Genomic DNA, 15,939 nt, shown 5'->3' with positions numbered 1-15,939 from the left:
AATTTTCAAATTTCAGTTTTTTCCTGTTGGATTTTATATGATTGTCCAACACAAAGATCATCAAACTGTGGAGTGAAGGGAAAACATAAAATACAGCCCTTTTTTAGTATTCAACACCCTAAACTTTAATAGGATAATTTAAAGTTGTTTAAGGCGGCACTAAATCCGGGTCAAGGGTCAACCTGGACAGCAGAATCTCTAAAAAAAATCTCCATTTTGGGGTAGACCTCTATTAGCTTTCTATATCTACAGACATTTCCCATTCAGATCAAACTTGGGAGTCTTTAAACAGCAATTTTCACATCTTATCAGAGATTTCTAGTTAAATTTCTCCAGGATTTCTCTCCATATAACTCATGAACATGCTTTGATCTGAGCCATCTGTTGTACCTCTGGCTGTATGTTTAGTTTTTTTTCCTTTACTTCACCCCAGTAGCAGCCTCTAACAGGTTTCACACAAATGCTTTTTTTTTTTTTTTTTTAATCTAGTGCTCTTTTTTTTTCTTCCACTTTACATACGGCTAACTTTGCGTGGATTTATTGTGAAAAAAATCCCTGATAGCAAACATTTTAGTGAGTGGCTGTAACCTGAGAAAATCGAAGGAAGTTCAAAGGGGTGTGAACACTTTTCTGAAAAATTTCTCTAGGCAGCTCCTCTGAATGATGAGAATCCAGTCTTCTCCATCTGTGTGTACCGGGACATTTGGTGGGTGGTGGGGGGGAAATGTCACAGTAGCCATGTTCATTTTTCACACAATGTTAAAAGCAGGAATACTTGAAGGTAACATAAGGGGAGCTGGCTTTGCAGCACAGAGGCTGAGCTCTGCTCCCTGGATTATATTTCAGCGTGTAGATCTTATCACAGCTTCACCAAAGAGCTTAAAAGAAAACTACGGCGTTCAACTTGCTTGTTTATCTCCTCATCTTAATGACAGAGATTACTCTTGTTTTGCCGAGCTGGAAGATAAAGTCATAACACGGTTACAAGCTACAGCACTCTCACTGTCTTCTAATAGATTTAAAGTGCGGTTGTAAATTATTTAGATGAGATCTTTCCAATGCCTGGCTTTCCTAGAGAACACGACTCAACCCGTGTCCCGTTCTGCGTCCTAATAGCGTCACATTGCCCTCATGAATTGTATTATTTGGATTATTGCCTGTGATCAGCCGTTTATTTTAATGAGGCCTCAGGGAGGGCTTCCCTGGATCCACACGCAGACCCTCGCTGTTGTTTCAGTTTTACAAGGGAGGGATTCCTGGGATCCCTGACCTCGGTGAGTGAAATACGGGGCCCTTGGCTAGAACTCAAGCCTGCCGCTTAACCGGGGGAACCCAGACACATGAAATGGCGGTAATAAAACCAGAGCCCATAAATTGTATTGGAGGGTGGGAGGCCTGCTTGTCTCTGCTGTTATGTCAACACTGACCATAATTACAGGGTAATAAGGACACGCTCTAAGTGCTAAATCAATGGTGCTAACAAACTGTTATTTTTAAAGCTAGCATGTGATTGACTGCTGAAGTGCAGAATGGGGTAGCCACAGGCGGGGTGTCATGTGGCTGTGAACTGAGGAGGACATGCCGATTGTATAAAAGGCCCTCATCCATCATTATTGATCCCTCGCTTACTGTAAAGTGTTTCTGTGGGGGGGGCATGTTTACTGTATTTCTGTTTTTTTTCTCCTCTTTGTTGCTGCATACGCATATTTGCGCGTTGCTGACAAAGTAAATAAATTAGGAGGCTCACAACTCATATGAATCCCATTAGTTCGAGGGAATTAATCTCGGAGCGTGAATCTTTCAGTGATGTCTGCAGACCTTGATGGGGATGTTGAGCCTGTTGATGCATGAGTTAGGAACACACAGTGAAATACATCTTTTTTTTTCATGCTGCATTTTGCTTTTTTAAGCTGACATTTTTGTTGGTGGAAGCAGTTTTTTTTGGACATGCTGTTAACCTGAAATGAAGACTGGAAAATTTAGCTATATTAAACCACGAGTAATGAAAAGATTCCCAGAAAATAAAAAATAAAATAATCATATATTTTACAAGGGCGGATTGATTATTTATGCTTAAAATACAGTAAGTTTGGCTAAACAATCTCAGGTCTTTGGCAGTTAAAATGTCAAAATTTCCTATAATAAAAAAATGATCAATAATCCTTTTTGTCATTGTGAGACGATAATTAAACTTTCTAGGGACAGAAATTTAAAACACTCTTAAAAATAATTAATGAGCATCCTTAGAGAATACCCTTTGAAATATAAAACACCCCTCAGAAGCAAAAAGGTGAAATATTAGATGTTAAACAACATTAAGTCTTAGATAAAATGCTAAAAAATAACCTAAAAGAAAAGTTGATGTCTACTATATGAGAACAGGTGACTTTCACTTGGAAAACGGATTTCACCAAGATTAATAAATTCATTAACTAAGGCTGATTTCAAATTTTTTTCCTACCAAATCCGATGAATTGATTACCCCCAAAATGTTTCATTACAAAAACGACAAAAAACACACAGAATTTTTTAAAAAGAAGCTTTTATCTCAATTGTACCATTAGGAGGTGTCCTTAATATAAAGACCCACAGAATTCAAGCTGTGGAAATGCTTGTTTAAAAAATGTTCCTGACAAACAAAAGGAATATTTCAAACTAAATGTTAGCAGATAGTGGTATTTCACAGTCAGATAGTTTATTAGTCATACATATACATTTAAGAACAAAAGACAATTAACTGGTTTCAACCCAAAGCTATGAGAGTCCAAGTTCATAGGTGTATTGGTGGAAAAAAAATCCAGATTTTTCAAAATATTTCATCTTTATTAACAGATAATTTGATTGTCTTTTAATAAATAATAAATTATTCAAATAAATAATACATTTAAATACAGCCCTACTTGTAACTATAATTTCCCAGTGTAAGATCAAAACTTATAGGTTCAATAATTTTCCTTATAAAAAAATACATGTCTATTTGCATTAAGAATAAGACAGTATCTGTGTTTTAATTAACATCAAATTGCACAAGTTATTATAAAAATAAATTTGCTAAAATTAAACACTGCAGTTTTGAAAAAACTCACATTATCTTTAGAAAAAAATGTTTTAAGCGTGGCTGAGGTGTTTTTTAAATTCAAATTCTTAAATTTTGCAAAATCAAACGACTTATGTAATCTGCAGCTGTACCTTATTTCCCTGTTAAAAGAGAAAGAAGAACATTGAGGTAGTTGGAAGATGATAGTGCAGCATATTTGGATTTATAAGGAGACTAGTTATTACATTTAGTTCATGACGATGAGCACTAGAATCGTGAATGAAATACAGTATGGTTATATCTCATGTGTTTACATCTGTTGCATTCAGGAGTTTTCACATAAACAAACGTATTGACAAGTGATTTTAGTTGTATTTCTATATATGGAAATACTTCAATTGCAATTAGCATTTTGTGAAACATAGTTTTGCACACGTTTTTATTGGAAACAAAGCTAATGACTTCTGTATTCAAGCCGATTCTTTATGTGCCACCATGATCACCATTACAGTCCATTTGGAAGACAAAAATTTCTGTTCAGGATCTAAACACACCCAGCATAATACTTCCATCACTTTACCTAACATTGGGAACAGTCTTCTCAGGTTTATAAGCTCCCTCCTTCTCCAAATGTAACAGTGATCATGTCTTTTATTTAATCGAAGCAGGAAACATATTTCCTAAAAACAACCTCTTATTAGCTTCAGTCGGTCAGTGGTGTGCGTTCTGCTATTGCTTTGTGTTTAATGACCATATATCATATTAAAACACATTCAGATCTTGGACATAGATCAGGGTCAAGGGTTATAAGGTCACTATACACCTTAAATGTTAAATTCACTTCATCCAATTTCGCAAATTCACAACATGTCATCTCAAGGCACTTTACAAAGACAGTTGACCAGATTGTCCGGTCAAACTGATTCAAAGTTTTCCATCTAAGGAAAACCAGTTGATTGCATCGACTCATTGACTCAAAGGCAATCGCTCACACTCAGCATGCTTGTAGCGACAGTGGTGAGGAAAAACTCCCTTTTAACAGGAAGAAACCTACAAATATTCCTTATTTTATAGAAATGCATAAAACCTGTAAAACAACCAGTGCTTTTGAGGAATTGCTTTCAGATATAAATGAAAAGTTTATAAACAGCTGATTTTTAGAGCTTTGCTAAGGAAGATATGAGCTGTAGAAAATATTAACTTAGCAGTATTAAGTATTATTGATCAAAATCGGGGCTGATGGATCGGCCGGACAGTTGATCGGTACTCCACTCTTTTTAAAAGATGGCTCATACGGGCCTCTGGAAATTAAAGCCATAGCAATTAGTTTCCTTTTAATTCTTTATATATTCAATTATTTTTATTTAGTTTCTTATGGTCTCAGATGCAACGGCAACGTGTTAGAGGCATGGCCTTAAAATGCATCTCCTGGTGGGTCTCGAATATTATGACTCATTCTATCAAAGGATTACTAAACCACGACATCATCATCATCCCCATCTGGGCTACTTCAAAACTTTTAAAGACATAGACATAAATTTTCTGAATTTGAGGAAAGCAATAAAAAGTTATTCTCTCATTATTCTGGCTTCAAGCAAAAATAAATAATCTTGATTAACCTAACTGACCCAAAACTTTTATTTTAATCTTGAGACAAAATCTTCAGGCTGATCAGGAGTCACTTCCATCACCCTGGGCACTTTCACTATTTCATTTGCTGTATGTTTAGATTATAGAAATCATTTTTCTCGTGACTTTCCAACAACATTCAAAACTTAAATTTAAAGTTTATTCCTCTGAGCATACGAGGAGTGGGTATGAGATCATTCTTTAACATAAAGCTTTTTTCTCTGTCAGACTTTATGAGATTCCTTTCTACAGACATAATCAGGCGCAGCCTCTAAATGTTTGTGTGCAGCGTTTTGTCTTGAAATGACTGTAAATGTGCTAACAGATGCATATCTAAGGGTGTTTAGCCTGGAGCTATCTGGGTTCAGGAAAGACTTTAGTTGTGGCTCGAGGAGGAGGACAATGGGCCATTCTGGGACCTCTGGTTTAAAGGACAAATATCCTAATTTATGTTTCAGTTAATTCATATCTGGAATGTGTTCTTAATCTTTATCTATTGTTATATTATAATATTTTTGTTTTTTAAGTGATTCAAAGAAACCCACAAACAAATGAACTAAAAAAAGAAAGATTTCCTGTTTTAATCAGTTTAATTTAAACTGAACCAGGCTCTTATTTATAAGTTCGCTTGAAAATGAAATTAAATATTCTTAAATCGAATTAATTTCCTCTTACTTTTGAGAATTTTACTAATAGGCTTCTTAAAACTATATTAAATGTGTTGTTTAAAATAAGTAGCTGCTTAATTTACCTTACTCTTGAAAAGCCTGTAACTAGTAAATAAAGTTCAAGGTGAGCTGAAGTGTGTTATCAAGACAAAAATATATTTTTTCGCAGTGCAAGTAGGAACTGCAATGAGATTCTAACCAAACCATAGCTTTGTGTGCAAACCTAATGGTCTCCTGACCTCACAAATGACAAATCTTCAAACAGCTGTATATTGATTTTAATCCCACATGAAGAAAAGTTGAGAATTTTTGCTTTCAGCCAGATGATCAGCAGGGTATGTGAAAGGGGCGGCCCTCTGCAGTTCGATATCCTTTACAGACAGAAATGTTTGTCTCGATCCAATTAAAACACTTGAAGTCAGAGAGCCATTGGAGATTAAATACATTTATCAGAGATTGTTAACTGAACTTTAAACTCTTTACAACAGTTTTTTCTCATTGAAAGACAGAAAAAAGGAAGCTAAGGACAGTGGTTCCCAGACTTTTCTTGCTGGGTCCCTCTTTAGTTTACAAAAAAAAGTTTTCACACCCCATTAATCAATTACCCAACCCCATCTTTTCCAACAGTTGACCAAATAACAGTTAACCGCAGTTAATTACATATTATTATCATATTATTTTTTACTTTTTATCTTACTGTTTAACAAAATTCAACATTACTATCAATAATTTCAAAGCAAAGTATAAAAGTTGGTCATTTATTTGTTCATTTCTGTTACACCGTGCCTCCCCTAGGGAGTGCATCTCTTAATTTGGGAACTACTGCGTCGTATTCCACTGATTTTTTCCATTTGAATGTTTTTTTTGTTTTGTTTTCAGAAGCAGGTTTTTTTTACAAAAGATGAAGAGAAATCAGCAATGTCATTTTTACTATATAGAAAGATGTGCCATTTTCTCCCACTCTATTCCTGGCCTATATTGGCTGGTAGCTTGATTTGCTTGCAGTTCACCTTTTCGCTCTAATTTTCTTTCACCTCTTACGTGTCCGACGTACTCCACACTGAACCAGGAGGGACGTCCTGCATTCTTGCCGTCTAATTTATGTATCCCTAATCAAAAGACTCTAGCTCTACAGGTCAGCTGTCACATTCCTGTATTCCCACAGGCACTGATGGGGAACGGCAGGATGGAGTGGGAAGAGATTTATGGTACAAACCCAGTCCAGGGTCCTTAAAACTCTGGCAGGCGTTGCTGCCACCCTCGCTTGTCCTCCCTCCTCGCTTCCTTCTCTCCGTTTTCCTCCTCCCAACCAGAATCAGGAGAAAGAGAGCAAGTCAGCGGGCTCAGCCAATCCAACGTGAGCTCCTGAGGTAGAGCCTTCATCTCTCATTTGGCACAAAGTTGCTGCTGGATTGGGTCAAGGAGAACATGGATACCACTGACACCTTGTGGTGGAATCAAGCAGGCCTGGAATGATTTAAAGCCCTCTGAATATTTAAGTTCTGATAACTACTATTTTATTAAAAAATACTCTTTTGCTACATGTTCTCCTTTAAAGGAGTTCATCTGTTCTTTATAAACAAAGCAATCTCATATCAACATTTAGAAATCTAATAAAAAAAGGGAAACATGGTCCAACAATTGGATGGAAAAGTCAAGCAACAGAGATAAGTGTGGAAGGAGGAGGGGTTCCTCTTTTCTTTAGCGTGAACTCTGTCACACAGCAATTTAAAGACCCCAAGCTGCTTTTGTGGCCATAGACACCGAGTCACTATAGACAGGCAAGACATCCTATTTACCACCCAAAGTAGCAGGGGGCGAGTCTGGGGTCCGGGGTCATGCAAGAGGCAGCGGTCATCCCCCGGTCAACTACAGTAGGTCATTATTCAGCCCAAAGCCAATCGCCCAGAACCGCGTCCGAGCAGCCCACCCCCCAATCCATTCCGCTTAATTATTATAAATGAGGGGCGGCATAAACAGCCATCATTACAGACACTCAGTGGCATACACAAATCCACTTTAAATTGCTATTAAGTTAGGAAGCGATCTGTAATCCCAGGCGTGCGTTAGAACGGAGCAAGTAGGCTTTCTTTTTATTAAATCTCCTCGTCCCTGAGATATTTTCAAACGTTCTCGCGCTCTGTCATGTTTCCAATTTGGAACCAATTCGCTGATTTAATTAAAAGCCCACTTGGAAAAACGGACACCAAGTAGCCATTCTCATATCCGGCTATGCACTTTTTTAATCTGCATTTTATTTTTCAATAACTCTGTATTGACATAGTTTTAGGAAAGCGGTGGGTTAGACCACCTTTGTGTTCTCTCTCTTCTCTCTAGCTTTCTTTTGTTGTCTGGGTTGTTCCTTAGGCACCAGTATTTTTTACTCCTTTCATTACGTCTGTACTTGGTGCTTATCTCTTTTTTTATCATCACTTTTTTTTTTTGCTTTTCAAATATATTTACTCAACTTCAGTTTCTTTTTTTTCTTTTTTACAACCTATTTTAAATTTTAATGTAAAAATGAGAAAGAAAAAGTTTGCATGGGTTTCAAACATTTTTCACAGAAAAATCAGAATTCTACCATGCATTTTTATTCAGCTCCTCATTGGTTGAATAAATTGCAGATTCACTTTTTAATGCAATTATAGTATTTTGGGATATGTCCCTATCATCTGAAAAAAGATTCTTCCTATCCAATATTGGTATCAGATATTGGTCTGATATCCGATACTAATAATGCCAAAAAACTATTATTAAATTCTTTTAGCCAGCATCTAAAATCTCTGGCGTGCTGATAGACACGCTCCTCTGATTAAAGTTTAACTCATCGGTTAATCCTGTATGGGTCTGTTGTTCACTTCTTTAGTAATATCTCTAGATCAAGTCATTTATTTTTATTTTACTGTGCAAAATAATGTGGTATCGGTATTGGTTCATTTTATTAAAGCTGCAATATCGGTATCGTATTGAAAATTAATAATTTGTTTTAGGACACTCCTAATCTGAATTACTTTAAGATCCTCAATAGGTTTCTTATTGGCTTAAACTGCGACCAAGGCTCCACAGCATGATGCTGCCACCACCATGCTTCATGGCGTAGATAGTCTTGGTTTTCCACCACTCGTGTTTTTTTTTTATGTTTCATGCTGTAGTTTTAGTTTATTTTTCTCATTCGAACTCCTTCTCTTTCAGACAGATCAGATTTATGGAACACATGACTTATAGCTGACCTGTCGACCGATTCTCCTGCCATGCTTCCCTTAACCCTTTAAAGCCCGATCCAAGAATAAAACAAAACAGAAAATTACTTTTTTTTTTTGGTTTGTCCAAAAAAGTCCTTATTTGCCCTTTTAGCAAAATATGTAAAAAGAAGAAATAAATTTTTGATATTAATAATTTATTACTATGCGATAAGTCAAGATTATTTTTTGTGTAGTCTTCTACTGGCTGTTTCAGGTATATCTGATTGTGTACAATAGGATTTTGAGCAAAGTTTTTACCATTAAATTGTGCAAAAGGTGTCAGACGCAAAACATTTCAGAAACTGTATGTATCAAATACGATACATTTGGCATTTTAGGGTGAAATTGTCTCCTTGCCCATCCATGTAAACTATGCAGAGCTATAGTTCGGTAGCTGTTTCATCTCTCTCTGTTTTCAGATGATGACTTAAAAACAGCTCAGTGCTTGAAATATTGTTTTATAACCAAATTTGATCTAAAAACTGAATTTCAGTTTGTTCCTTGGTTTGTTTGATTCAATGAGCAGCTGGATTTTATAATGCTCTACTTACTTGCTCATCATATCAAATAGTAGTAAACATACTGCATGTTGAACCTTGTGAGTGAAACTGCACAAAATGAGAAAAAAAAGGTTCTAGAGGTATTAATATTTTTTGGTTGGAGCACGGACTCCAAATCTCTTCTAGGAATTATTGAGTTTGTTCTCGGTTTGCTAGGAAGTGTGATGGGTGATAGGTAAAGGGCTTCCTGCAGAGTCCTGCAGTGCATCTGGTGAGTCTGTGCAGAGAGGATAGAGGAGAGGAGACTAAAAACAAGCAGGAGAGGATGCAGGCAGAATGCCTGCTGCAGGAGAGATGGGAAAAGAGCAAGCGAGCGAGAGAGATGGAACGGGAGGAAAAGATGGAGGGGGCTGGAAATGTGGAAGGAGGGAGAGATTGTAACAAGCAGGCGGCGGGTTCAGCGGCAGGGCAATGAGAGACTTCCTGCGCTCCATCACGCCCAAGGCCTGCCTCAGTCAGCTGGTGGCCGAGCAGAGATGCCTCATGTGTCAGGCTTATTAGCGCTCCCCCTAGTTTGTATGCATTTGGGATTACATATGAGTGGGTGTGAGTTTTACCAGGGTGGGTGTTTGAGTGAAAAAAATAAGAAAAAGAGAGGACTGCTGTTTTTTTCTTTCTTTTTTTATAAAAAAGGTGGACTATCAGGAAGGTTTTACAGGAGTGTTTTGTTTTGCTGCATAATGGTGGCGTGACACCTGCCTTGCTTGTCTTCCTTCACCAACCTCGACTCACCATCTCCCCACTGCCGGCTGGAGGAGCTGTCAGTCTGTCCTCTGCTCGCGCACCGTGAGCGATGGGCCTATCAGGAATGCCGCCATTAGCCAGCCCCCTGAGTGGTAAATAAACGATCGCGCCGGTACACTGCAGGTGTTGTCATAGCAACCCACTCTCCATGCCTGCCCCGCCCACGCTCACTCCCAGCTATCTCAGCGGAGGAGTCACCGGGAGGTCAGTAAGTCAACGTGCGGCAGCCGCCACGACACGGCGCTGTTGGACCCCCCCCCCCCAGTGCTCCACTCAGAACCCAGTTCACCCCCCACCAAAACACTCACACAACCCAATCCGTCTTATGTTTAACACTTCTAACTTGTTCAGGTCGATGGTAACTAATTTTTAGATCCCAAATAACCCCAAAGCTGGCAGCAGCAGGAGGACGTTGAGAGAAAGGAGAATGTTTTCTGTCATTTGGGTAATTCACTCTCCGCAGCTTCTGGAATGTCCCTATTACAGCAGGTGTACTCTGGATGAACCCATTTCAAGTATGGGGAAGATGGACTCTGCACGCCTGACAGCCTCCCGCCGCCATCGGCGCCCACTCTGCGATGCAGCAGTTGTATTAAAATGGCGGCGCTGATAATCCAAAAGACCTTTCTGAGGGAGAATTTGAGACCGGCTGCACAGATGGGCGGCGGAGATAAATAAAACTCTCTGTCACTACGGTCGGTGGAATAGAGCTGCGACGCCCCCAAGGGAGAGCAGAAATGTTTTGCTCCCCTCACCCCAATGTGCCTTCCCTCCTCCTCTCCCCCCGTCCGTCTGTTTCCCCTCTCCTGCTCCTTTCCAACAGGAACCAGGGCCAGCTTTTTGGATTTTCCCTCTCTGGTCTGGTGGGAAGCATAAAAACACCATTTCAGGCGAACCTTTTCCCTTCGTTAGGAGCAGAGACACAGTGAGAATAACCCAAGTTAGCCCAACATCCAAGTCAGAGCTAAAAACGATGAGGCCCGGGCGGACAATCTGCTTATGTCTGCTTGTGCTTTAAAGACTCTTGTGGTTTATCACCGTTGAAGTGTTTCATCCATCCTTGCTGTCCAGGAAGCGCTCATTAGCTGCAGGCCTCATTCCTCTGGCTGCAGAGAGGTGTCAAGTCCTGCAGATCACCTAAACCTCTGACACGGAGCGCTTCATCATGTCAGGATGTGTTTGTGCCTCTGCAACTAGAAGCAGAACCATCCAGTGTTCACTAATGATTCGTTTTCCTGTCGGTGTTTCATCTCCAGCAGCCAGTTTCAATCCGCCAGAGAACAGAGAGGATGAGCCGGCAGGTCTGCTCCTCTGCTGGGAGTTCAGCTTCTACAACCCCGATCAGTCATCAATAACACATTTTAGATTCGATATTCTTAAATATATTAAATAGATAGATATATTATATTAGTGAGTATTTATATTATAGTAATATCAATAGCAGAAATATTGACCAATTTTGACTCATCTTTAAAATGCATCTATTTTTTCTTAGAAAACAAGAAAAAAAAAATATTTACCAACACTTTTTTCGCCTTCACATTGTGTGAATTTACAGCTTGATAGTTTTAGGCAAATCAAAACATTCTTTTTACATTTTTATATTAACTTAAAAAAAAAATCCCCTACATTTAAAAAGTATTTGTTTTTTCATTTTCATTTTCCTTCTATAAATTTTGGGTAAAAATGTTTTATGATCAAAGTAAATATTTCATTTTATTTCCATATTTTACAGAACACCTTTAAATGTGTTTTATTTGTTTGAAAAAGAAAGTTCCAAAAATAAAATAAAAATTTCTTTTTTTTTTCCAAATTGCTTCTGTTTTTGTGCAGAAGATATTAAAAAGTCCCGTCGTATGTTTTCTGTCTTTCCAGGAAAAAAAGCGTCCTGACTTTATTAGTCTGGTGAAAGAAGCCAGCTGTGTTGATTGCTTTTGAGCAGTAAAAAAAAAAAAAACGTTTTGTTTTAGACACTCAACGTCTTGATTGCCTTGTTTGCCGTTTTGCCCAATTTTTAATGAAAACCCTTGAGGCTAATGAGCCCCAGTGTGCATTCGAATATTGTGAACGGCTGTTTGTTGGAGGCGATGGCGAGTCTCCTGCATGACCTTCGCTATAACCGACTTCACGCAGAGGGGAAAACTATTTTTATCACAAAGTTTATGCAGTTTTCATAGCCTGTAAATTCCTTTGGCACATGTGGAGTATTTGCAGCTGAAATCCTGCAAACAGCTTTTAAAATCATGTAAAAGCATTAAAGCCTTTGTTTGAATTTTGCTTTGTTTACTCATTCCTGAACTCCTCAGAGATTCCATCATTTGCCTCCCTTTGTCTCCAGGAGTACAACATCCACGGCTGGTGGGTCGGTGAACTGAACGGCACCGTGGGTATCGTCCCCAAGGACTTTCTGCAGCCCGCCTACATCCTTTGAGCTCCAACAGGTACCCACGCACTCTCTTATCATGAGCATTATGGACCATTACTGTGGCCTAATACACAGAAACAGTCCCCCTGGTACTCATCCAGATTGCCACTGAAGTATATTCAGTCGTTGACCTGCCGTTTATGGCATCTGCTGGCTGGGAGAAGTACTGCACAAGGCAATCAGAGAGCCGTAATGGCCAGAGCTTGTGAATAAATATGTGCAACGAAAGCCTGATTACAGCCACGGTTGTCCTATTTAAGAAAATGATTCTGTGATACAGTTAGATAAGCAGAGCTTTAAATGAATTATTAATGCATGTTTTACTGAATATTTATTTTATTTTTCCATTTCCTCCACAGTGCTGTCAGTGACACATCCACACATAACCGCACTGACTGATAACGACACAGTTTGTTCCCTCGATGTCTGATGTAAAGCCTTTGTGTTTCTGGGTGGTGGAATGTACCGCTGCACATCATAAACCTTATTTATATGTCTGCAAACTCCGGTTATTTGAAAACTGGAACTTTCATTTTGGATATATTAACACCACAAATAACTCATGCAGACTGTTTACGTAGGATGGCATTCAGCAGGTATCAGGATGAGCTACACTTGGCTGAAGATGTTTTTATTTCTTTTCTTTAAGTAGAGAATGGTTTGCATGTTGAATAACTGAAATAAAGCACCACTGTTTATTACATTTAAATATTTAGCTTTTGTTTTTATTTTCCCACTAAATTATGAACACCAGATGGCAGCACTGTTCCAATAAGTAAAGCTTAGATTGAAGATATAATGAATAAAAAACTGAGGAATTTTTGAAGAAAACATAATTTAAAATAAACCATTTCTATTATTATATATTTTTTTTATTTTGCTTCCTTCATTTTGATCATATTTATGGGGTTACATTGCTGCAAGCAGGTATTCACACCCCTGTACAGTTGCATGATAAAACTGTGCAGAAGATGAGGAAGTTTGGATCCAACCGGACCTTCGCAAATTAAGTAAGGAAAAGGAAAGAAGAGGGATTTTTCGTCAGAGCATTAACCAAGAAACCAAAGATTTCTTCAGACGAGTTTCAGTATTTTCTTTTGTTATGAAGGTAAAAAAACAAACGAGGAAAAGGCTGCAGCTTGCAAATGCAATCAGTCATTCAGGTCTTAATAAAAAGTGCTCAACAGAAGCAGCTCTTGGCAAAAAATATGAGGCAGCTCAGATGAATCCTTTCTAAAAAAAAGAAAACATGCATTAGAGACTCAGATCAGGAGAGAAAAGAAATATTTCCTACCTATAACTCATCCAAAATAGACCTAATTAGTATAAACTAAGAGTGAAGGCCTTCCTAAACATCCTGAAGGAAGAAACAATGTGGGGATTAGGGCTGAAAAGATTAATAGTGATAAATCATTGAATGAAATAATCAACTGATTTGGTAATCGAAATCGAATTGCAGTGTAAGGCATACTGCCCTCATGTTTTGGATTGTTTCTCAGCTTCAGCACACCCAGATGATTGCAGTTCACCAAAGCGTGTTAATCTGCTATCCACTGATATCAGGTATGTGATCAATTGATAGCAGTGCTGCAACCAGTCTGGGATTGGTTTAGATTTAAAGGTTATGTGCAGGGAAGGCTAGTAAGGTGCTGGTGTGTGAGTTGGGAAACACCCAAGAAATGCAGGCAGAGATGGGAAGTAACGAAGTACAAATACTTCGTTACTGTACTCAAGTAGATTTTTCTGATATTTTTACTTTACTTTACTACTTATTTTTATGCCGACTTTTTACTTCTACTCCTTAAATTTTTAAAAATTGGCTCGTTACTTTAGTTTTGAATCATTTCAATGGAGTTACCGTTATTATTTTTCACGTCATCAATACCAAATTCAATCTAATTGGATGGGAATCTACGTTGCATTTGACGCACCACTACAAGATGAATCGAAGGATTCGGCGGTATTCATTGGCGGCAAATCATTGCAGCTTGGTGGCGGTGGCGTTAGCATAGTAGTATGGACGACGAGATGATTGAAAATGAACACAACGGAGATCTAGTCCTATTGGCAGACATCCATTTAAAATGTAGGCAACGGCATGAAAAAAGTGGTTTCTACTTTTACTTTTATACTTTAAGTAAATTTACAAGCCTGTATTTTGTTACTTTTACTTGAGTAAAGAAGTTAATCAGTACTTCCACTTTTACCAGAGTATTTTTTAACACAAGTATCTGTACTTTTACTCAAGTACGGAAAGTGAGTACTTTTGCCATCTCTGAATGCAGGGCAGTGAATCTCGAAGGCCAGGGTAAAAAACACTGAGCTAGAGGAGCAGTTATAAAAACACAATTCTATAGATAGAAATATCAAACATATATTCCATTGAAGATGACGTTTTTTATATATTCAAATGTGTTCGAACAAATTTTTTTTGATGGTTTGCAATTAATTAAAAATGCATTTTTTTTTTCTTTTTTCTAAATTCCAAGTGTTTGATTATTTAGAAATCTCAATCTACCAAAAGGGTCTATTTTAGATTAATTAAAAAACAGATGTGCATAGAGCAGGGGTCCTAAGACCTGCTATCCTGCATGCTTTCGTTGAATTCCTGCTGCTGCAGTTTACTCAAATAAACAGGAGGCCAACATGTCAATCCGGTAATCTAGAGTGGAGACAATCCACAGACCCACGGACCCAGAGGACCTAGGTTAAAGGCAGTGAATTTACATAGAATTCCTATACAAATCGTGTGGTGTAGGGTGGGGAAGCAGCCAGTGGTGAACTCCCCGCTGTGCAAGCAGAAACCACCACCTGAACCGGTGCATAGAGGGCCCAAATATTTCATTTTATACGTCCAAAGAAATGAAAGTTTCATGAAATATGCAGGTGTAATTAGGGCTGCTGTTATTATTTTGCAAATCAATTAATCTGTTGATTATTTTTTTTTACAAATGAATCAATTAATAATCAGATAGCCAAAGAAGACTTTTTGCTAAATGAAACCAGGCGAAACTAAAACCCTTCCACTTGAATTCTGGATAGAGAATATTGACAGACGGAAAATAATTTTTTAAATCTTAAATGCAAAACGTTTAAATGTTTTTTTCCCCCTCACTATTTTGATATAATCGCTGCTCTAAGTGGGTTGCTCTGTCAGCTAAAGGCATCTTTTAAAGTCTCTATACTTCAGTTAACAATCAATTACTAAATTAGCTGACAATTATTTAAATAATCAATTAATCCAATTAATTGTTTTAGCCCTAGATGTATTTATTTGTCAAATACATGATTCAAATAATAAATATACCATTAAATAATTAAAAATAGATTTAAAATTATGAATTAAATAAGTGTAAATTCAATAAGTTTACCTAAAAAATAAATACTATTTATTTGCTTTGCATTTATACATAAATATAGTGAAGATATCTTGTTTTATTTGGCTAACAGGCTGAAATATTTGGAAAAGTGATTAAAAAAAGTGTTTCCAGCTTGTAAAGACTTGCATAAAAAAATACTTTTAAAAGAGTTATAAAATGAAGTGATTTAAAATGACAATAAAGTTGTCCAAGTCTGAAAAACATATTTTAGCTCTATTTTACCTTTAACCACTAGGTGGCAGCATTACTTCAGT

General features: G+C 37.6%; 1 protein-coding gene across 1 annotated transcript in view; it reads left to right on the top strand.

Moving 5' to 3' along the window:
• The window catches only part of skap1 (src kinase associated phosphoprotein 1), a 50,638-nt gene extending 37,624 nt beyond the window's left edge, over nucleotides 1–13,014 (top strand). Inside the window, 2 exon segments of the mRNA XM_038283450.1 lie at nucleotides 12,219–12,321; nucleotides 12,665–13,014. Coding sequence (XP_038139378.1) covers nucleotides 12,219–12,311 — 93 coding nt within the window. The 3' untranslated portion in view covers nucleotides 12,312–12,321; nucleotides 12,665–13,014.
• The last annotated feature ends 2,925 nt before the right edge of the window (nucleotides 13,015–15,939 follow it).

The sequence above is a fragment of the Cyprinodon tularosa genome, unplaced genomic scaffold (genome assembly GCF_016077235.1).
Source record: "Cyprinodon tularosa strain WSP-4 unplaced genomic scaffold, ASM1607723v1 ctg194, whole genome shotgun sequence".
Classification (NCBI taxonomy): domain Eukaryota; kingdom Metazoa; phylum Chordata; class Actinopteri; order Cyprinodontiformes; family Cyprinodontidae; genus Cyprinodon; species Cyprinodon tularosa.
Note: the sequence above shows the minus strand (reverse complement) of the source record. Positions and strands in the feature narration are given on the sequence as shown.